At 39.3% G+C, this 20,968-nt stretch overlaps 2 protein-coding genes across 10 annotated transcripts; one reads left to right on the top strand and one right to left on the bottom strand.

Moving 5' to 3' along the window:
• Nucleotides 1-7,292: 7,292 nt before the first annotated feature.
• Nucleotides 7,293-15,260, bottom strand: LOC148426680 (serine incorporator 1-like). 2 transcript variants are annotated; one of them, XM_088410112.1, is made up of 10 exons: nt 15,117-15,260; nt 13,592-13,753; nt 13,303-13,490; nt 11,838-11,917; nt 11,598-11,735; nt 11,335-11,504; nt 10,810-10,900; nt 9,425-9,575; nt 9,144-9,353; nt 7,293-8,799 (listed from the first exon to the last, which is right to left on the bottom strand). In XM_088410112.1, the coding sequence occupies exons 1-10, from the start codon at nt 15,153-15,155 to the stop codon at nt 8,661-8,663; spliced, it is 1,368 nt and encodes a 455-aa protein (XP_088266238.1). In that variant the 5' UTR covers nt 15,156-15,260; the 3' UTR covers nt 7,293-8,660. The 2 variants fall into 2 exon arrangements, with proteins under 2 accessions (XP_088266238.1, XP_088266237.1); XM_088410111.1 differs by lacking the exon at nt 15,117-15,260 and having other exon boundaries at nt 13,592-13,834.
• LOC148426681 (stathmin-1-A-like) lies at nt 12,776-20,721 on the top strand. Of its 8 annotated transcripts, none has more exons than XM_088410118.1 (8): nt 12,776-12,858; nt 13,618-13,777; nt 17,461-17,506; nt 18,166-18,338; nt 19,194-19,346; nt 19,424-19,576; nt 19,659-19,850; nt 20,361-20,721. In XM_088410118.1, the coding sequence occupies exons 3-8, from the start codon at nt 17,491-17,493 to the stop codon at nt 20,397-20,399; spliced, it is 726 nt and encodes a 241-aa protein (XP_088266244.1). In that variant the 5' UTR covers nt 12,776-12,858; nt 13,618-13,777; nt 17,461-17,490; the 3' UTR covers nt 20,400-20,721. The 8 variants fall into 8 exon arrangements, with proteins under 8 accessions (XP_088266244.1, XP_088266242.1, XP_088266245.1 ...); XM_088410116.1 differs by having other exon boundaries at nt 12,780-12,858; nt 13,601-13,777; XM_088410119.1 differs by lacking the exon at nt 12,776-12,858 and adding an exon at nt 15,846-15,881 and having other exon boundaries at nt 12,877-13,777.
• Nucleotides 20,722-20,968: the final 247 nt, after the last annotated feature.

The raw sequence follows: 20,968 nt of genomic DNA on the forward strand, positions 1-20,968 counted from the left end.
ACCACCCCGCACGGCAGGTCCGGTGGGCACCGCCCCCCTCTCGGTCTCCTCCAGTGGGCTTGCCCGCTCCCGCCTACCTCATGAATATTCATCATCGGGACTGAGCAACCACTGGCGGGAGGAGCACTTCCCGGTAAGACGCCACTTAACTGTACGTACTGTAAATTCCTGGGAGGTGTATGTGAAGCGTGAATCACGTCACATAAATGACCATCTATCTATCTATCTATCTATCTATCTATCTATCTATCTATCTATCTATCTATCTATCTATCTATCTATCTATCTATCTGTCTGCCTGTCTGTCTGTCTGTCTGTCTGTCTATCTATATCTTAGCTAGCTATAGCATCCAGGGGTATGCAGGTGGAGGGTTGACAATGGGAGAATCCCCCTAGTCAGTGACGTTGGAGGGGCATTTATATCCCTCACCAATGAAATTTCTATGGTATGCCACTAACGAGGCACAAAGATGAAAACTCGTCTGTCTGTTTCCCCACTTTTATACCACCCATCCACATGTATGACAAATTTCCCAGATAATCCGCTTAAAGAAGGTAAATCTTCACGTAGAGTTGTGAAATTCTGGACCAAGTACAAACAACATAGAAAGGTTATTAAAAGGATTATACCGTTCTTCATTACAAACAGCAGGAGGTGCTGCAGGTGCTGTATTGACCGTTGTCCATAGCTATAACAAACATGGCCGCCTCCGGAGAAGTGCCACCCCCCATGTAATATAATTTAATGATGACTAGACCTATGATTATATTAAAACATACTGTTGGTCATTAAGAACACATTCATTTGCAAGTTCTCGAAATGTACAATCATTTAATTTATTCCTTTTTAATGAAAAACGGTCTCACTCCTACACACTGTCCCTTTAAGGGCAAGTATACTGGTGGTCCAAAGAAAACTTCAAAGTGTCAAGACATAAAAATCAAAGCAATGTCTTAAAAACAGAAAATGCGCATGAAATGAAACTGGAGTCAACGTCTGTGATCGAAACTTTAAGAAACCGCCCAGAGGAAATGGGTTTTACTTACAGGAAAGCTAAACAAAAGCCATCATTAAGGTTGCAAAAAAAGGTTGCAATGGGTTAAGGGAAAGCAATCATGGACTGTGAATGACTGGATGAAAGTCATATTCAGTGATGAATCGCAAACCTGCACTGGCCAAGGTGATGATTATGAAACTTCAGTTTGGTGCTGTTTCAATGAGATTTATGAAGATCGCCTGAAGAAAACATGCACATTTCCACAGTCGTTGAGGGATGCATATCAGGTAATAGCACTGGGCAGATGGCTGTCATCACATCTTCAATAAATGCACAAGCTTACGTTTTCTCATCCCATCAATTGAAAACGCTGCTGGGGATGATGACATCAATTTTCAGGATGACAATGCAGCTTGCCATAAAGCAAAAAGTATGCAAACATTCCTTGAGGAAAGACACATAAGGTCAGGCCTGGAAATCTGTGATGGAAGTTGAAAGAAATCGCAAATCACATTGCAATTTTGCTTTTTTTTTTCTCCCTTGTGATATCATTAGAAAGTATAAGAATCATAATCATGACCAGTGGCTGCTTCATCTAAAGTAGGATGCTCATGTTCCATTCTGTCAGGAGCCCTGCATGTGACGAAAAACTGAAACCAAAAAACATTCCCTGCATTGTTCTTACACTACTCAAAATAAGCTCGGGATAATTTTATTTGCGTGAATGCAGGCACACTGTACATTGTGAGACTATTTAGTGGAAAACACAAAATTAGGTGTGTCTGTCGCCCCATACAATTGCCTCCCTATCTCAAAAATCACGCAAAACAAATACCCTATGTATGACATCCACTGAGTGTCTCACAAGATCCCTAATTTATACTGTGTATTGTTTCCTGATATATTGAGGGTGAGATAAAGCTGTTGTGCATTATGTGTTTTTCAAACACCGCTTTTATCTGTGCTGAGCTCCCTTTCCGATTTCAGAGAACTGCATCTAGTTTTAGTTTACCTCAGGCGACCCTTGAAATGCTTAGAAATTCAAACCTGCATGACTTGAGTATACGGCGTTGTTTATGTTTCTTTCCAAAATAGCATGTGATTGCACTCCCCAACGTTCATGCTAATAATTGGTTTCATTAGATTGCAAGCCTCACAGTTCCACTGCCTCACGCTGAAGGTCCGTTTTGTCTTCATGACCACTTAAATGTCCAAATGTACCAAAGATTGTTCACCACAATGCCATGAGCTTATAGTTTACTCAATGTAAATATTAAACTTGACAAAGATCTCATATTGTCAGTAATTCCTGTGCATCTGCAGTCTCTTTCTTCCCCAGTGTTAAGAACCATGGCGAGAAGGAAAGGAAAAGTGGGAGGGCTGGGGAGGATTGTTTTTTTTTTTTTTTTTTTTGAAAAATAGGAGAGCAGAAAGGAAAGATGTGTGGGAGGAAGTGAGAGACAAGAGGAGGCGATGGGAGGCGTGCAGGAAGACGCAGCGTTATGAGCGTTCCCTACTGCATGCTACAATATGACTCTGACAGGCTTATGTAACCAGACTGGCCTGGCATTTGGCTCACAGCAGACGCCGACTGCACTGACTTATATAACTGCATCAGCTGCGCCTCTGAACTGTGGAGGGGGGGGGTCTTCACAGAGAGAGGGTTAGCATGCATACTGGAGAATTCTACAAGCGCACACAGAGTGCTTCCACCAGTCAGGGAACGCCAAGTAGAAGGAAAACGCCACTCAAAGTTGAGAGGAAGTTCTTTAGGTTATTCACTGCTCACTCAACCAAGGGAAACCCATCAGTGGGGGTTCAACTTCTATCAACATTTGTTAGAGTCAAAATTATTGTTGACAAAAGCTTCCAATGCAAATGCCGCCCATACACTCCAACATGATTTTGTCCATATTATAATGACTTGGCCAACAGAGATAAAAGATAGAGAGATTAAACAATTAAAAGATGTAATTATGAATGTAATTAACCTTTTTAATGTCACCTAAAAAAAAATAAAAAAAATATATATTTTTTTTTCAATTAGATACATTTTGTTATTGTGAAACATCAAAATATCACAAGCATACTTTGTTGCTATCATTAGCTGTGCGTGCAATTGCGAATGGGTGCTTCACATTTATGCAATAGGTCACAGCAGTTTCTGTGGTAAGCAAGTTCTTGCATATCACAATACATCAATCCATTTTCTATAGCCACTTATCCTACGGTCTTTTTGGAGTCTATCCCAGCTGACTTCAGGCAGTAGGTGGTGAAAACCCTCAACTGGTTGCCAGCCAAATGCAAGGCACACAAGAACGAACAACCGTTCACACACCCAGTCACACATAAGGACAATTTAGTGTGTCCAATATACCTACCATGCATTTTTTTGGAATGTGGGAGGAAGCCGGAGTGAACCCACGTGGGCACGGGCAGAACATGCAAACTCCACACAAGGAGGCCAGAGCGAGCTGGAATTGAACTCTGGACCTTGAACTGTGAGATGACCATAATAAGCAGTCTTCCACTGTCTTTCTTCTGCCCCTGAACTTGTCCTCCCACCCACACCAGGAGCCTAACTTGTTATGCCAAACATAGATGACAGCCAATCAGTGTCCACTTTATGGTGTGACTGACCTTTTTTTTCCCAAAGCCAACAACTAAAGCACACAAAGCCTGATGCATCTGATCTAATCAGCATACAAAAAAGCATAAAACTAGGAGATTAAAAATTAGATTAATTAGACAAAAAAATAATAATAACGCTTTAACTATGACTATAACTATCAAAATGAATGTTTATCTTCCCTTAATCCAAATGTTTGGGCTGGAGGGGGTATAAGGAACATGTTTTAACAAATATTTGGGGATTTACCTCCCCTTTAATTATTAGTATTGAAAAAATGTCTGGTAGTGAAAATGTGTTGATATTGAGTTACAAAATAAATTCGCCACATGTTCTTGTTTAAACTATGGTAGCACTACTAACTCAAAATGACTTAATGTAGAAGACTGCACACGTGTTTGACTTGCCTCGGTGAGAAGAGGTTAGAGATTATCTTGGCTCACACCATTTTGTTTTGGTGTTTTATTAATATTTTTTTAACTTCAGTACCAAGCTCAATATGGTTTTAACACTTTTCAGGCCTGCTAAAAAAAAATAAACAAAACATCACGATTTCTCAATTTTGCAGAGTGCTTGGATTAACTTTAAGGACGTTTTAACCCCCTCACCCCCTCCCAAAAAATAACGTCCTAGACGCACCTCTGCAGACGCTTATCAAATGTAAACATTGTGGATGGCGCCTCATATGCACCTGTACTGCCAATCGGGTCAGGGATGCCCTTTTCTACATAGCAGAACTATTTTAAAATCCCAAGCAGGAGCAGTAGCGCCTGACATTTTCGGCGTGATATAATGAGCGAAGATTGAGGTCAGGGTAAACCCCAGCAGAAAGTGGATGTCTGAGTAAAAATCCCATGATACTTAACCAAGCGCGCTTGCAGAGCTACACTAAGTGGTTCCTAATCAGCACATTGCAGCTTCTGATCTCGCATTACAGCGACAAATTGCATCAGATGATAACAGAGGAAATGAAGGTGGGATTTATGACAGCGGAGTCAACGGCCAAAGCAAATGACTTCAATCTTTCCTGGGAGAATGACTGAGCTCACGTTTGTAGATGTGGCCATATCAGTGGAAATAAAATTGTAATTTACGACACGGAGCTAATTCATCCTGGATGCTCTTGGCTGCGCTCGCCGGCTCTTACATTTCAAACAGTGCAAAGAATTATTGAAGCGCTAAAAACTCATTCTGATTTGATTACAAAATGAGAAGTGAAGGCATAAGTGAGTGGAGTTTTGTTAGTCTCACGGAGCAGATATAATGTGATTTAAATGTTTTGTTTTCGTCTCCTGGGGTGATGTTACTGGTTTGTTTACTACAACATCTGCGTTTCCGTGATGACTGCACCAGAGTCGACGGAGCGTCTGACCCAGGGTCCCAGAGCCGTGTAACATGCCAGCGTGAATGAAGTGCACTGTTGAAAGGGGACAAGACAGGATTTCCAGTCTGAAAAACATTGATTGTTCCTGCTTCCAGTCAGCCATTGCAAGGTCATGGCGGGGATGAAGTGCTGCAGACAACAGCTCATTTGGAAAAATGCTATACTGTACTTGATTATTACAAAGCTGAATGAGGTCAAGGAAAACAAAAAAATACAAGACTTTAAATTCTTCTTTGTAGGGCAAGTTATAGACCGGCTGCCCTCACTGCCGGGGGTACGTGAGATTTCAATAGGATTTCTGTAGGTACCAGAATCTAAATTGAATGCGTTTTAATGCCAGCAGCAATGCATTTTCCTTTTCGAATTAAGAGCAAACGAACTGGAACATGGAGCATATTTTTGCTAAATTGTGTTTTAGTGACTCCTTTGCAAAATATTAGTGACGATTTTCCAACAGACAATGCAGAAATAAAACATGTTACATGATCAGTCTTCTGGAGTTGCTGAAAAAATATGCCTAGAGATACTACAAGACTATAGCTCCAGAGTTTAATAATACACACATGGATGGCACAGCATGCAAAATTGCTTTAATGGGGTAGTTGGCTGAAAAAATAGTTCACAGGATATTTCATCAAAAAAAAGGTTGAGAATGAAAACCGCTGCTCTCGACCAGTGGTTCCCCCTATAACATATGTTTTCAACCAAGTACCCCTTAAAAAGTGCAAAGCATTTTTGAGTTAAAAAAAAAAAAAAAACTTACAAGATGCCATCTGTGTTTATTAAACTTTAGAACCTTTCAAACTTAATTTGTATTGGTCCACAAAAAAACAATCAACACAAAGTGTCCTCTTTTGGATTATAGAAGAGATCCATTATCAAAAATAAATGACTTAATTGTTAATCAATATTTATCCACAAAAATAATCCACAAAGTATCGGATCTGTTCTCATAGATAAATACTGTAATTATAAATATTTGTCCACAGAAAAATATTAAACATAAAGCGTCCTCTTTTGGCATTACAGTAGAAATCTGTTCACACACAAAAAAAACTTAACTGAATTATTAATAAATACTTGTCCACAAAAATAATCAACAAAGTGTCAGACCTTTTCCTAAAATGAAATTATGAATAAATATTTGTCTATAGAAAAGTATTCAACCTAAAGTGTCCTCTTTTCGGATCATAGTAGAAATCTGTTCACAACAACAAATCTTTAACTTGATAGGTAAAAACAGGCGGAACGTGACAAATTGGGTCGAAAGCTTCTAGTATGAGGGAGAATCCAACTTTTAAAAATAATGATGTTGAATAACCGACTGAACATTAAGTTTGCTTTATGAACTTGATATTTTCCTGAAACATTTAATTCAATAATTATTTTTAAAGATTTTTTTCCACGCGTTTGTTCATTTAAACTCTCGAGTACCCCCTGGACTCCTTCAAGTGCCCCCAGGGGTACCCGTACCCCCATTTGAGAACCACTGATCTAGACCGCTGCAATAAAGTGAATTAAAACCTCTCTCTTAGGGCAAGTCAAATCTGCACCATCTTGGCAACGGCAGAATTACTGATACAAGTAGTTAATTTGGTGTTGCTGCATTATTTAACCCAATTGTGCGCTGCCATCTCTCAGTTGTCTTCTCCGAAGAGGAGGAAATTAGTTACGCAGTGTGACAGTGCCACTACTCAGGACATATGTGGATTAGGTTGAGCAGCGGGTGGTGCTGCTGCTGAGAGTTGCTGGGAAGTCAGCCTGCAGAACACAGTGTGTCATGTGCAACTCCAGACATTGCCAAGTGCACTGGGCCACTATTCTAGCAGCCAGAACCAACAGGAACCTTCCTCGCAGCCAGGCGAGAAGGAAATAACACTGCGAAGGCTGAGAGCACTGTCGTACAGTCTACAGTACTTCGTGAGGCAGAGCTGAGCGGATTAGCAATTGGAATAATGGGGAAATGTAGTCGGGGGGGGGGGAATAATAAACAACTGTCCAGTGAATATACATTGTACGCACTGAACATAATCCGTTTTCTGCAATTAAATAGTGGGCAAGTCACATGTAACCCACATCCTGCACCCCAACTTTGTACATGACCTCAATGTAAATCTAAAAACAAATTCACGTGCAACACCTTGACAGCATAGATAAGGAGACTTTTAGTACAATCAGTTGCACCCATGGGGGAATCACTGGTTGAACAGAACAGGACGTAAACAAAAGCTGCATCTCAACACTGTTCTTATGAAATGAAAGCTACACCTCCACAAAAGAGTGAGTCAGAGTGTTTTATTCATAATACAGTAATACAAAAAAAATCAAGGTACATACAATGCAAAAGCTTTTTTATATGTAATAGCTGACCTCTTACCGTGTGAATGGCACGACAAGTACACATCAGTATTAACAATTCTTAATGAAATGAGAACAAGGCACTTACAGCATTTTTCCAAATTTTCTATCCTATATAAAAAAAAAAATGTGATTTGATAATGCACTTAAGTCAGGTGATTATTCTAAAAGTACAATACTTTGGAAATGCTCATCCACCAAAATTCAGGCAAAAAGGATTACATGTAGCTGTTTTTTCAAAGTGTTCTTGATTGGGCGAGACAATTGATGGAATAAACTTTTCTACGTAAATATTCACCTTTTTGGGGGGGGGGGGGGGCACATAATTCATAGTGAAATGTATGTAGCTAACCACAATATAAAGAAAACAATGACTTTAAACCACCAGGAATAGACATCACTGCAAGGGCAGGTTTTTCAACTGATTTGATTGTTTTGCACATCGCAGTGAGAATTCTGAATTCTCCGGAAATGAGGACATATGCGTGAACACAGGGAGCGTTGTGAACATCGCATGAGGACGGCATGCTGCCAAAGATCAATACGTTTCCCTGCCTGCTGCTATGCAAGTACAGATGGTTGAGCGTGGCTGAACAGGGCCAGACACAGTCAGACACGGAGAAGGCGTTGCATCGGGGGTATATGACCTTGACCAGAGCAGAAAGATGAGATTAAACGGCCGATTTGTTGGTTCTCTGCCTGTGCGATGACGTAACTGTGTGTACAGTGGAGATGCAAAAGGGAACCCTAGTCACGATCTGTGGGGCGTGCCGTTTTATTCTTATCTCTTTTTTGCACTCCTCTCTCACTGGGGCTCCGAAAGAGGTTTCCCCACATCGCCCCCAGCACTGAAATAGTCCTCGACATAATCAGAAGGGAGGGGGAACCAGAACGGGACGTCTGGGGTTTCTGGTCTTCAGCATGACATCTGAGAACGAAACGTTCACGGTATTGCGAAAGTGCCTCATCTCTGAGCCCCTGTGATAGTCTGGTAACTAAAGTTCAGCAAAAGATAACAGCTCACATAGTCACGCCATAACTGGTGGCAGGAAGAAACCTATCAAAAGGTGAGTCTGTATGGCTTAAGCCCCCATTAACCTGGCCTATTATTATATGTAGTGATGATCACACAGATTCCTCAAACAAGTTGAACGGCAAAGGCAAAAAAAAAACAAAAAAACATCTCATGCATTTTCTATATTATTTCCACCCCGTCTGTGGCATTCTGCCCTTTAAATCGCTAAAACCAGCCTTAAAGAATTAAACCAACTGAAAAGAAAAGACCTGCTGCTCAGCTGAAATCTCTGTCAGGGAAGATGAGTGGGGCGACCAGGGTCCACAGATAGAGGCTGAGACCCAGCCAGCTGGAGCACACCTTCACCCACAAGGCTGGCATGGTGCTCTGCATGGCTTGGGTGCTGGTGTCGGGTCTGTGAGAGGCAAAAGCAAAGTTGAGTGACAAATTCATGCATAAACATTGCCATTACATAAAGCACGACGTTGAAGGGGCCTTTATCTGAAGTCCTACTGCCTCTTCTAAACAAGCTTCTTGTGCTCCCTCTGGTGGACAGCTTTTGAAGTCCAGTTATTACTTATTGACAAAATCATGTATTTTGTCTGTGGAGGACAATAGGGCTTTTTTCTGGTGTGTGTGCATGGCGGGGTGGGGGATGTCACTTATTATCATGAACTATTTCTAGCCTGTTTAGCTGAATTCCGTTGCCTTGTACACACCCATACTATGAAAGACCATCTTTTGACATGTCATACTTACAGGTACCAGTTGGTGAGAGTCATCATGATGTACAGCGATGCCAGAGCCAGGTGAAAGTGGAAGGCCGAGTAGCTGTAAGTCACGCCATCCTCCTCGTTGTCCACGGCCCTGTGCACGCCGTCCTCTCCGACGGCTCCGACGCCAGTCTCTGCTCCGCCCTCCTCCGTTTGCAGCAACTTGTTGACTTGAGTGTTATTGGATGAACGAATACTGTGACACAAGAAAGAATAAGAGGGATCCAATGTAACAAAGTCTAGTAAATGTGGGGATGCCAAACTCACCTGGCATAGAGGGTGCAGAAGAGGAAGATGAGCAAGCCAACAACGCTTTGAGCATCCCACCACTGCAACTGGCCTGGTGTTTGGTCAGCAGAAGGTGCGGGGGTGCTGACATTGGACACTATACTCAAAAGGCTGGGGTTACACTTGCGATCTACAACATCAGCCCACACACAAACACACAGACACAATGGATTAGTGGATTGTGGCAAACCTGGAGAGAGCTATCGCACATATCTGCAGAATTGTTCAAAGGTCCAAATCTCTCACAGCGTGGAGGAAAAAAAAAATACTCAGGTGTATATGGTAGCACATTCGGCAGGAAAAAAGTGCCACCAAAAAAATAATTTCTTCTTGCCATCAAGGGCAAATAAGGTAATGACCAATCACCGTTTACCTGTTTTCTGGGTTTGGTTATGTGACATTCAAAAGCTGAGCTGTGATTTGTCATTCACTGTGCCTTGAGCTTAAGGTCAATTTCAGTTGACAGCAAGTGAAACCATGCACTTTTAAAGTTATTAAATCTACATGCACATTTTTTTTGTTATCAAATTAATTATAGACAAGATAACAATGTTATACAGGTGAAATTTTGTTAAGTTTTGCAAACAGCCTTTTTGAAAACATTTTGTTCAAAGGTTTTAATTTTGTGGCCTTACTTGCAATGTGTAGTTCTTCATTGACAATATTTTACTCTATTATAATACTAGCAAAATCCATGCTTTATGCCTCGGGGAAATACAGACAAATCTGGCTTATTTTATTTCTATTTTTTTCATTTTATTTTAGGCCTCCTAAATGAAGTACAGTATGTGTAATTTTTTGGCACGCGCCCGTGAGAGCTTGAGGGGCATTGCGGTAAATGCAACAATACAAACTCCTCGTCCGGCTGTATGTAGCTAAAACAAAACATGTCAACCGCCGGAGGAGTGCCACTCCCATGTGATATAATTTAATGATTCCTAGACCTGCGATTATATTTGAAACGTACTGGTGGTCGTAAAACACATTTATTTGCAAGTTTTCTAAATTTACAATAATTTAATTTATTCCTTAAAAACATTCTAAATTGTACATATTGTATTTTAATACTGAGCTTTGAAACGCACATGTAATGATGAGTAGATCTGTTTTCTTGTAACATGTCCTTTCCAATGCTATTTTTGAAAAATATATTCAATTGCTTGAATCCCTCATCGATCACATCTGCTTTAAGGAACTTCACACTTCATCCTGCTGAATAATTGATAGATTTCTATATAAGACCATCACATATAAGTGTGGGGGTGGGGATACAGTCAGAAATCCACTAAACTGAACTTAGCACAATGAGAATGACAATGAAACAAATGACTATGAAACTGTAAATCAGACGCTGCAAGACTCACTTGGATTGTTGGTCAGTGCGGACCAAGTGACATACATAGTGTAGACAGAGATGAGAGAAGCCTGCAGCAAGCCAGAGTAAGGTTGGGCTTCCTGCAATCAAGATAGAAACATGACATTAGAACTGTACCTCTTGATGTACAACAACAGGGCAATTTGAAGGCCCCGTTAATGTTATACTCTGTAACAGGCGAACATACACTTGTTTTCCCTCAAAGCCATAGGTGTCAAACTCCAGTCCTCGAGGGATAACATCCTGCCTTTTTCCAATTCTTCTCTCTTAAACACACCTGATTCAAAAGACTAGGATCATTTCTTCACAGAGGGAGAAACTTGGAAAACATGCAGGATACCAGCCCTCAAGGCCTGAAGTTTGTCAATTTTGCTCTAAAACTGTATGAACAAAGGAAAATTTAAGAACAATGGAATTAGCGGAGGAAGTGTGATGTCACAGCCGCCTGTCTATAACAACGACAACTAAGTGATGAGTTAATGAACGGATAATGATGTTTTAAGAAGTTAGTTACCTGAACTTTGGGCAGGATGGAGACAATTGAGACGATGACACAGAAGATAAGGTTGAGGCTGATAACAACCTTGTGCTCAGTGCAGTCATCTGGTTGAGTGTAATAAACATAAAACAACACGATAGCAGTGAAAGCCAGGGCGTAGTTCAGGAAAGTGAAACTCAGCAGACCTGGAAGTGAATCACATGAAGAAAGTGGGTCAATGTTTATAGAACATTTACAGCCCTTGATTCATTTACGGAAGAAATGAAATGTTGTTATACCTGCATACCAGCACTTGTTGTCATTATTTTCAGCATTTTCCACCCACGCTTTATTCCAGGAGTGGGCAAAGTCGATGAGGAGAATGAGTTGAATGATAATGAATATGAGCGAACCCACTAGTCCAAAATAGTACCACACTGTGGAGCAAAACAGACAAAGCTGATACCATAACAAATAACTTTTCATAAACATATCAGCCTCTTGAAAGTAGACTGTAAAGGAATGAATTTTGTTCCCACCAGTATTGAATACCGGATCTGAGATGAAAAAGGCTCCTACAGTAATCCCAACTAGGATCAGAAATTTAAAGAACCAGAAACTGAAAAGAAAAAAAAGACAGTTAAAAAACACAATTGGTCAATTAGAGAAATAAAAGATAAATCATAGACAATTATACAAATTCACCTTTTGCCCATGACATGCACAATTCACTCAATAAACGTTGAAAACAACTAATCATTAGGTGCTTTAACAGAGTTGTGTCATTCCCCCCTTCCCCCCACTGAAAGTTATAGAGGTATGTAGGAGTGGACAATTATGGTCAATATTGAAATCACCATCATTAATCACGATTATTCATCATGTTTGGGCAAACATGTGTATTTCTTGCCCTTCTTTTAAACAAGCAGTACATAAACAAGGCTTCAAGGCTAGGTACTTACAAATATTAATAATAAACTAAAATAAATAAAGTAAATAATTTAAAGAAATACATCCAAGACATAGCAAAAACTTGGCACACAGGGCAACACAGCTAACTTAATTGCTGAGTGCAAACCAATGAAAAAAATGAAGACTACTTAGAACCAAGCACATTATTTACTTTTGTGAAAATTTTAATCAATTAGCAGTCAAAATGTCACCTTTGGTCATTTCAAACCGGATTTATTACAATTTTGAGTCTCAATTGACAGCTAGCCTTGTATATATTAGGAATCAGGTGAGAAACTCAATGCCATTTCACACTGGTAAATAATATATGAGGGTGACCAAAGCATAGAATTAAAATCACCTCTTTTTACAAAATGTTTGCAGTATTAGGAGGGATTACAGTCATGTTTTGTGTCAGTAATCAAAAAGCCTTTCAATTGGGCGATCTGAATCATACACTCGAATGAAACAAACAGTATCCTTCAGAGTTCATGTTTTGATGGTGAACTGACTTAAGTATGTCATAAAGGCATCAAAGTACAACAACAATCCTGGGAATACGACGAGGTTGTCATGTGAACGGCTACTAACCGCCTATATGCCATTCTGGTAAGTAATGTACAGAGCTCTTAATGTTTATCACTAAATAAATTATTAAAAGTTGAAAGTTGTTTTAGTTGCTTTATAGAGAGACACCACTTATTAGAGGTTAGAGGCGTCAAAAAAAGCAAAATGCTCATGATCAAATTCAGTGTTATGGTTGACATTTTTGTTTACACAAAAAGCTTTTTTTCCTTTCAGATTACATTTAGCTATTGATTGTTGACATTGTTAGAATAAAGCCTGTTTTTACTCTTGTGAAAGAAGATATATTACTATTAGTTCCTTGGGTACATTTGAAGTATAAATAATAACACAATATTGCGTGGGTAGTGGGGGGAAAATGGTCAAAATGCTGTTATGTTTGGCACAACGGGGGTTCTGATGACTGAAAATGGCTGTCATTGAGTATTTAGTCAATTTTCATGAGTGGAATACATCTGCAACATTTACCCGTTTTGAATAGGAGCACGCGGGTCTTTGCTGCTCTTTACGCGAATCATGATGATGAAAAAGAGAAAGAAGAAGCAGGTCATGGCAAAGCAAATGCGATACACAGATTTGTAGCCCACGATGACATCACAGTTGACCTGGTTTTCAAAGCCAGGTATAGTACTTCCTCCCTGGCAAAATCCTGGAATCTGGACAAAAAAAAAAATACACTCAATGTGCAAGATAGCCAAATCTGGCCAGAATTATTACTTGGAAGCCACAATAAATGTGTTGCAACAACAGAACTCACTTTGCGCAGTTGGGTTTCCATTCCAGGAAGGATCATTATGGCTGACACGAAGGTGCCCAACAGCAAAAAGAAGCTGAAAACCAGCCGTGTAACAGTGGAGTTGTTGGAGGAAGGACAGCAGCCACACAGCAGACATGGAGCCGAACCACACAGACAGGAAGCCTGCAAGATAGCAGAAGATGGCAGGTGAGTGACAACACTTACAGATTCAATGACACTCGAGTTCATACGTCAACCAAAATAGAGTAATGTTTGTATTGACACAATTGCATTAGTACTGTGATATGAGCAGACACTGATAATTAAAAAGGGCGTACAGTTCAACTGGCTCCCTGAATCCACATGTGGGTCATTGTTGACATGTGTTTCCTGACTGCATATTCATCACGATCCACATGAAAATATTTGAACAGCACATTTAGGCCCTAACTGCGCATCAATAATCACGTGAAACAAAGCGGCTCTTTTTCAACTCATTATTGTCTGCAGGAGTTTCTAAACACATGTAGTAAAATAAAAAAGAACAAGTTTCATAAACGGGACTTGGACCAATGACGCGGAGGCATATGCAGGCGCATCAGCGAGGGAACAGCTGCAAACATTAATATCTTAGCATTGAATTCGGCACATCAGAGTTTGGGGTGGTGTAAGGTATGAATTTAAACTGACGTGAATACAAGACGATCGCGACCCTGTCAAATTGGTTCCAATGATCCAGTTAACATGGATATATACAAACTGAACACCAGATTAACATGAGCCCTCGCCGGTACACTTGTTTAGGTATTACTTAAGTGTAATGAACCCCGCACCACCGAGTAGGGTGGTGGTTAACGAATTCGCACGTTGTTTTATGTGTTTGTTAATGAACAGAAGTTAGGCAATTCTACAATTTCCACGAGGCTTGTGACGAATCTGCATTCAGGAAACACAAACATGTCAACAATCGACCCACATCTGGATTCCAGGGCCAGTTAAACTGGGAGGCAGTTGAACTCACCCGTTTGAGAAATTACTGTGATGGCGAGTCATTTGACAGTGACTAACAAATACGTCATCATACAACCACTAAGATCACCACCTGATGTTTACAGGTCAGAAGGGCGTTTCGCAAACATTTCTCAGTTATTAACGCCGTTCAATAAAACGACCGTTCAATAAAACGATAGCACGTTTTAACCGTGTAGGTTCAAACTCTAATAACGTAATGGTCAAAACATTATAAACGCTTAAAAATGAAATATTAATCTTAAACGTATATGAGCGACGACAGCTAGCTTGCTAGGCTAACTTCCTGGAAAAATAGGACCTGAAGTCCTATGCGTATTTTTATGTTTTCATAGAATATCCCACATTAACTATGTTGCCAAACTCGCTACATGGAAGATATGACTCGGTGCTCACACCAATTACTTAAAAGTTAGTCGTATGTCTGGCGTATCAAACAGCTTGTGTTGTTCTGAAGCCGCGATCGAGTTAAAAAAAAATATCAAGAAAAACCAAGACATTTAGACAAAATACTTACACAGCTGGCTAAGGAACACAGTGCCAAACAGGCTCCCATGATGGCGTCCAAATGTCGAGATGAAGTAAATTCTCACCGCCTTCCGTGTACAGCTTTCTGAAGACAAACCAGGGTGAATGTCGCTTATTGTTTCTGAAGGCAACACGGATGATGAGTAAAATATCGCCACCTACTGGCCTGAAAATTGAAGGCGTCAAAGTAAAACCCCCCTCGAGACGTGTTATACAGACAACGTGGGGGAAACACTCGGAATAAAAGAAAAAGTGGAAATTAACAATATGGAAAAAAGGGGAAAACTTTAATTAAAAAAATATCATCACGTGCTCAGGTGAAGACCAATCACGGCTCACCTGTTTTCTGGGTTTTGGTCATGTGCAAACCGAGCCATGATTGGTTGTTACCTGAGCCTGGGCACACGTGACATCAATTTAAATCGACAGCAAATCACAAAATGTGATTTTAATTGGTATTAATTGTACGTAAAAAATAATTTAATGAAAAATAAATCAGTTACCAAATCAACTATAGACTAAACTAATGTATCCACATAAGTTCCTTTACTAACCTACACTGCATTTTTCTTCTACATACATTTTATGGATAAAACGTTTTGACAGTTATTTATGAAAAACAGAAATTTGGTTGAGATTTGATGTATCATTTTTGCGTGTAAAACATTTATCTGACGAGCATGTTCATGACTTACATCATGGTATGAATCTTTTACAGAGACACCAACCAAAACGATTGGGCAACTTAGTGAAGGTACAGTGAGTGTAGTACTCTTGTAATACAAACCAAGATAGAGTGAATAGTAGCGGCCTGAAGCAGTGGCTTTGGAATTTCATACATTATTTATTGAAACCATCAGTTCTTCACAAAATATAACACACACAACAAACTACAAACATCAACAGAATAATGTTGTTGTTTTTTTTTTAATAAATGTGACCAAGTATTATAATGGAATAAAATAGATTTTCTCACTCACCAGAGAATCTGATTAGACACATGGATGCACGAGTGCAGATTGCTACAGACCTGTTTTGTCGTCAAACTGGGCTTGTTTTGACATAACTATCACAGGGTTGAAAAATCATGTCCTCGAGGGCCAGGACTCTTTACCTTGACCCTGTAAAGATGAATTTGATATTTTATTAGTCACAGAAATAGTCGTATGGCTCATGTTCATTACCTTAAAGTTGAGTATATTAAGTGAAATTTGATTGGACAATAAGATATATTTAAAATCTACAGAGAATTACTTTATTAAATTTAGGTTGTAAATAAACGTTAAATGCCAGCTACCGTCATCTTTACTAATAACTGTTTTGGACATAAATATACACGAACGAGGGACCATGCAAAACTCAGCTAATAATACATTTAGTTAATAATTAGCATGCAAAAGTGAAGTAAAATCAATACAATATTGTTCTCCCAATCAAGATCTTTACCATCATCTTTCAAACACAGTTTTGTTTCAACTGGTGATGTCAGGCCTGTGAAAACAGTTAAGCGTTTATTTTGTATTTAAAAGTTCAGAAGTGAGGCGTTTCCTGTGACGACATCGTTGGTTCTTGTAGCGTCACAGCTCCCCTGATTGGTGAATTTAGGCCAATCAACGACAGGAGTTGCGAAGGCGTCACGGATCCGATTTTGTGCGCGAGGCTGCTCATTTGGCGCGCCGAGAACAGACAATAACTTCTAAGCAGAATTCCTTTCGAGCACTTCTAACACGGGTGGGTGAGGAAATACTTTATGTGACCGCTTACTGCGATTGTTAGACTGCTCGCTTATTGTGTTGAGAAGCTTCAAGCGTGTCTTGGCAAAGTTCAGCAGACTTTGAAAACGAAGTCAAATTCAGGTAACGGCATGGACCGTGGACATGGCTGCGGAGTACTCAACATGGCGACAATCAACCAACCCTCACACCTGGAACACAAAACTTCATTTGCTTGTCTTACTAAATATTGGCCTAACTTTTCTGAATTTCAATCATTAAGTCCAATATTGCTCACACGTGTTTGTAAAAATGCGTCTTGCTTCGTATTATATCGCTTGATTTTTTTTTTTAATTGCCAGTATTATTTTGCAAGCACTCGTTATCTCAAACCTACTTTCAAGTTGGGGCGTCGGTGAAGGGGTGAACTATGTTTCGACCACTTGATTTGAGACGTCTCCCTGCATTTGCACGTTTATAATTGTTCGAAACGCGAGGGCAGTGAGTGTTTTCGGAGCGCATTTTCCCGACTGCTGCGTCCGTGTAAGACAATGGAGACATAAACATTGTTCGTAAAATGATGACTTGTTTTGATTTAAATATTTTTATTCTTTCCACTAGTGGTTCCGATTAGGCAACCTCTTGGCTGAAATGGCGGAAATTGTAGGTGAGTGCAATATAATGGCTAAATTGATAACATGTGACGACACTTAAAAGAATTGCATTACATATATTATGTGTTGAAACATACGGTAGACTTGAAATTTAAATGTTTACCCTCTAACTTAGTTGTGCAAAGTGTAAATCTTTGATGTGTCCCCTGGGGTCCTTTTTATGTAATTTGTTTGGCATGTTTTTTTGCAACGAGTTACTTGTTGATCTGTTGGTGATGTTGACATGAGATAAGTTACCATAGAAAACCATACTCTTTGGGAACAAGGCTTTGCAGTTTTCTTTTGATTGGAAGCACACAAGCCCACTGCTTTGGCACAGCTGAGTAGATTGTTTTCTTTTGACCGAGCTCACAAAGCAGTGACCCTGAATGATAGCCAAAAGCCATGTTAACTCCTTAATTACAGACAGTTGTTCAGTAAGAAACAATGGCCCCGCTGTCTTCATCTGCCTTACATAAGTATTGTCGTTAATTTAATTGTTCAATCAAGAGAAACATTAATTTAATTTCCCCAGCTGTTATATATATATTTTTTTCTAGTAGAGGTCAATGTGTCCAGTTAAAGGGAGTCCATTATTTCAAGTATTCAGCCACCTTTGTGTTGATTTTGCCATAACTCAAGCTGTCAGCTCCCAATGTATGTTGTCTTGCAGACATTCAAGTTAAGGAGCTGAACAAGCGTGCATCGGGTCATGCATTTGAGCTCATCCTGAGACCTACTTCTCCTGATGCAAAAGTGCAATTTCCCCTGTCACCTGTCACAAAAAAAGAAACCTCACTGGATGAGATTATGAAGAAGCTGGAGGCTGCTGATGAGAGACGCAAGGTATCTTCAACATGAGTTGTTTGTTGCACTGAAAGGACATTTGACTACATTTGATGATTAGTCAGTTATTTACAGCTTCTTAGTTGTTCTAAATATATGTTTTAAATTTAGATGACAGAACATGTTAAGAAAATGTTTCTTTACATAGATTTCTTCAAAGACAAACAATGTACAGCATTTTTAAAGTATGTTAATTAAAAATGAAACTAAAGGTTAAAAGAAGGAATAACGTAGAAAGAAGTGCTACAAACAGTAATTTTCGCATTATTTCAACTTGTCTCCATTACAGTGCTACATACATTATGGAAGAGTTGAAGAATTGTGACAGTCTTTGTAAATATTTGTCTGACAACATTCTTCTTTAAGGCTACAAACTATTTGAGACAAGAAGTGTGTTTCATTATGCTTCAATTGTATGACAATTTGAAAACAACCAATGCGCTCCATTTTGTTTAAATAATCACATGACACCATCAAAAGTAAACAACTGAGCTAGAACTCGCTTTTCAAAGCGAATATTCCAAAAATTGTGTAATTGGTAAGCTTTTTAATAAGTATTTATTATGGTTTACTTTTTCAACCGCTTTTAGACTTATAAATCTTAATAATCTTGATGCATTTCTACTTTTAAATAAATATCCCATCCATTATTGTATCAACAATCATGATTGTAGAGTAATAAAACGGTATGCAGAATTCCATTTATCTTATTTCATATTCTTATTTCATATTATCCCAATGACTTCCTCTGGAATTGTTCTTGACATAATCTTTTTTTTTTTTTTTGAATAATTAAGTCCGAAAAATATGGTACTTTCCTCGCATACTCAATAGTACTGTGTGCCATTTTCTAAGAATCACGAGGCCGAGTTGCTGAAAACCCTGGCGGAAAAACGAGAGCATGAGAAGGAAGTGATCCGGAGGGCTATAGACGAGTGCTGCAACTTCAGCAAGAATACGCTGGAGAAGCTGACTCAAAAAATGATGGCTGCGCAAGAAAGACACAGGGTATCTTTTATGTTCCAAGTTAACCTAGTAATCAACTTCTGAACAAGTGAAAGAAAAAAAACCATCTTTTTGACAAGATCCATGAAGCCGAAGTGCTGAAAACTCTGGCAGAGAAAAGAGAGCGTGAGAAGGAAGTCCTCCAGAGGGCCATGGATGAAGGCTGTAACTTCAGCAAGACCACACAGGAGAAACTTACTCAGAAGATGCTGGCTGCTGAAGAAAGATACAAGGTAAGATCAGAAGCCACGTGATTAGATAGATCAAGGTAGGATTAGATAAATCAAGGCGAAACGCTGACTTTGTCTTCGTCAGAGCCACGAGGCTGAAGTGCTGAAGCAGCTGGCTGAGAAACGAGAGCACGAAAGAGAGGTCCTCCAGAGGGCCTTGGACGAATGTTGCAACTTTAGCAAGACCACACAAGAGAAGCTCAATCAGAAGATGGAGGCAAACAAAGACAACCGTGATGCGCGATTGGCTGCTCTCGACAAGAAACTTAAGGATAAGGTACATGGGTGTCCAATTTTGACGTTTATCAGCACTGTTACGCGGCTTGATCCAGCATCTAAGATAAGCTCTTGTACATTGCCGTCGGGACACCAAGACACTGGGCAGTACACGTTTGATAAAAGAGTACTAGAGGCTTAACACTGCATTGTTGTAAAAACAACCCCTCTCAAAAATTTCCATATCAGGCCTGCTGCCATTTAGTATTTTGGTATTCAGATATCCTACTGAAAAGTCTTTACCAAATAAACATTTTTCTTTTTGAAAAACGATTATTAAAAAAATTACAAGACCAAACTACACATTTTAACTGAATGATTATTTTTTGATCAACATTTCTTCACGTAAACTGAATATCCTGAGCAGCACACTATTTCTAGGTCTCAGATGTTCGTCAACAGTTCTAATTCACCAAGAGAAACTGTGCTCATTAGAGATTTAAAACACGCACGGCCAAAAAAAAAAAAAAACTAACCTTGAAAAATGACTGTTTTTCATTTGTTCTTACAGGACAAAAGAATTGAAGAATTGAAGAAGGCAAGGGACTGAAGATGGAAAGCGAAACAATACTGTTCATATAGCTTCAATGATAATCTTTGCATGTATTGTAACAGTTTCATCTTTAAATTTAGTGTCTTTTTTTTACACACCTTTTTCATGTTGGCAGCTGATTATATTTTTGTAGTTTGTGTAGTTGCGTGAACTTTTTCTATTGGTGGGTCTATTGCATTCCAATTAGTAATATGGTTCATATATTCAGCACTTCTGTAATGTTTCCCCATTCAAAATGTAGGTACTGTGCTTTTAAACGTTTCTGAGTTACCCTGTTTATACTTAAGCACTCTTGACTAATAAACTTCAGATAACTTGATTGTTACGGTACGTTTACTTGACTTCCAAGTGTTTGTCATGTGAGTTAATCTTCACTAGGCTGACACCTAGTGGCAGATTCAATCAAGTGCGGGTTTACCTCTGGCACTTTGATGCACTTGTTTTTTTCTGGTTTGACAAACCTGTATCCTGTATAAATGCTGTAAAAAAAAGTAGTTATCAGTTGGTGAAAGTTTTTTAATGTTAAAAAAATATACACATTTTAGAGATAATCTTATTTATGGTCG

Source organism: Hippichthys cyanospilos, chromosome 3 (genome assembly GCF_059441005.1).
Source record: "Hippichthys cyanospilos isolate Australia breed blue-spotted pipefish chromosome 3, RoL_Hcya_1.0, whole genome shotgun sequence".
Taxonomy (NCBI): Eukaryota; Metazoa; Chordata; class Actinopteri; order Syngnathiformes; family Syngnathidae; genus Hippichthys; species Hippichthys cyanospilos.

What these genes read in the sequence shown, in the direction of transcription:
- LOC148426680 (XM_088410111.1), bottom strand. Translation starts at nt 13,819, where the DNA reads ATGAACTCGAGTGTCATTGAATCTGTAAGTGTTGTCACTCACCTGCCA. An exon ending in TGGAAACCCAACTGCGCAAA is followed by an intron (nt 13,491 to 13,591) that starts GTGAGTTCTGTT and finishes TTTTTTGTCCAG; the next exon opens with ATTCCAGGATTTTGCCAGGG. An exon ending in CGTGCTCCTATTCAAAACGG is followed by an intron (nt 11,918 to 13,302) that starts GTAAATGTTGCA and finishes TTTTCTTTTCAG; the next exon opens with TTTCTGGTTCTTTAAATTTC.
- LOC148426681 (XM_088410118.1), top strand. An exon ending in CTGCTGATGAGAGACGCAAG is followed by an intron (nt 18,339 to 19,193) that starts GTATCTTCAACA and finishes CCATTTTCTAAG; the next exon opens with AATCACGAGGCCGAGTTGCT. An exon ending in CTGCTGAAGAAAGATACAAG is followed by an intron (nt 19,577 to 19,658) that starts GTAAGATCAGAA and finishes TGTCTTCGTCAG; the next exon opens with AGCCACGAGGCTGAAGTGCT.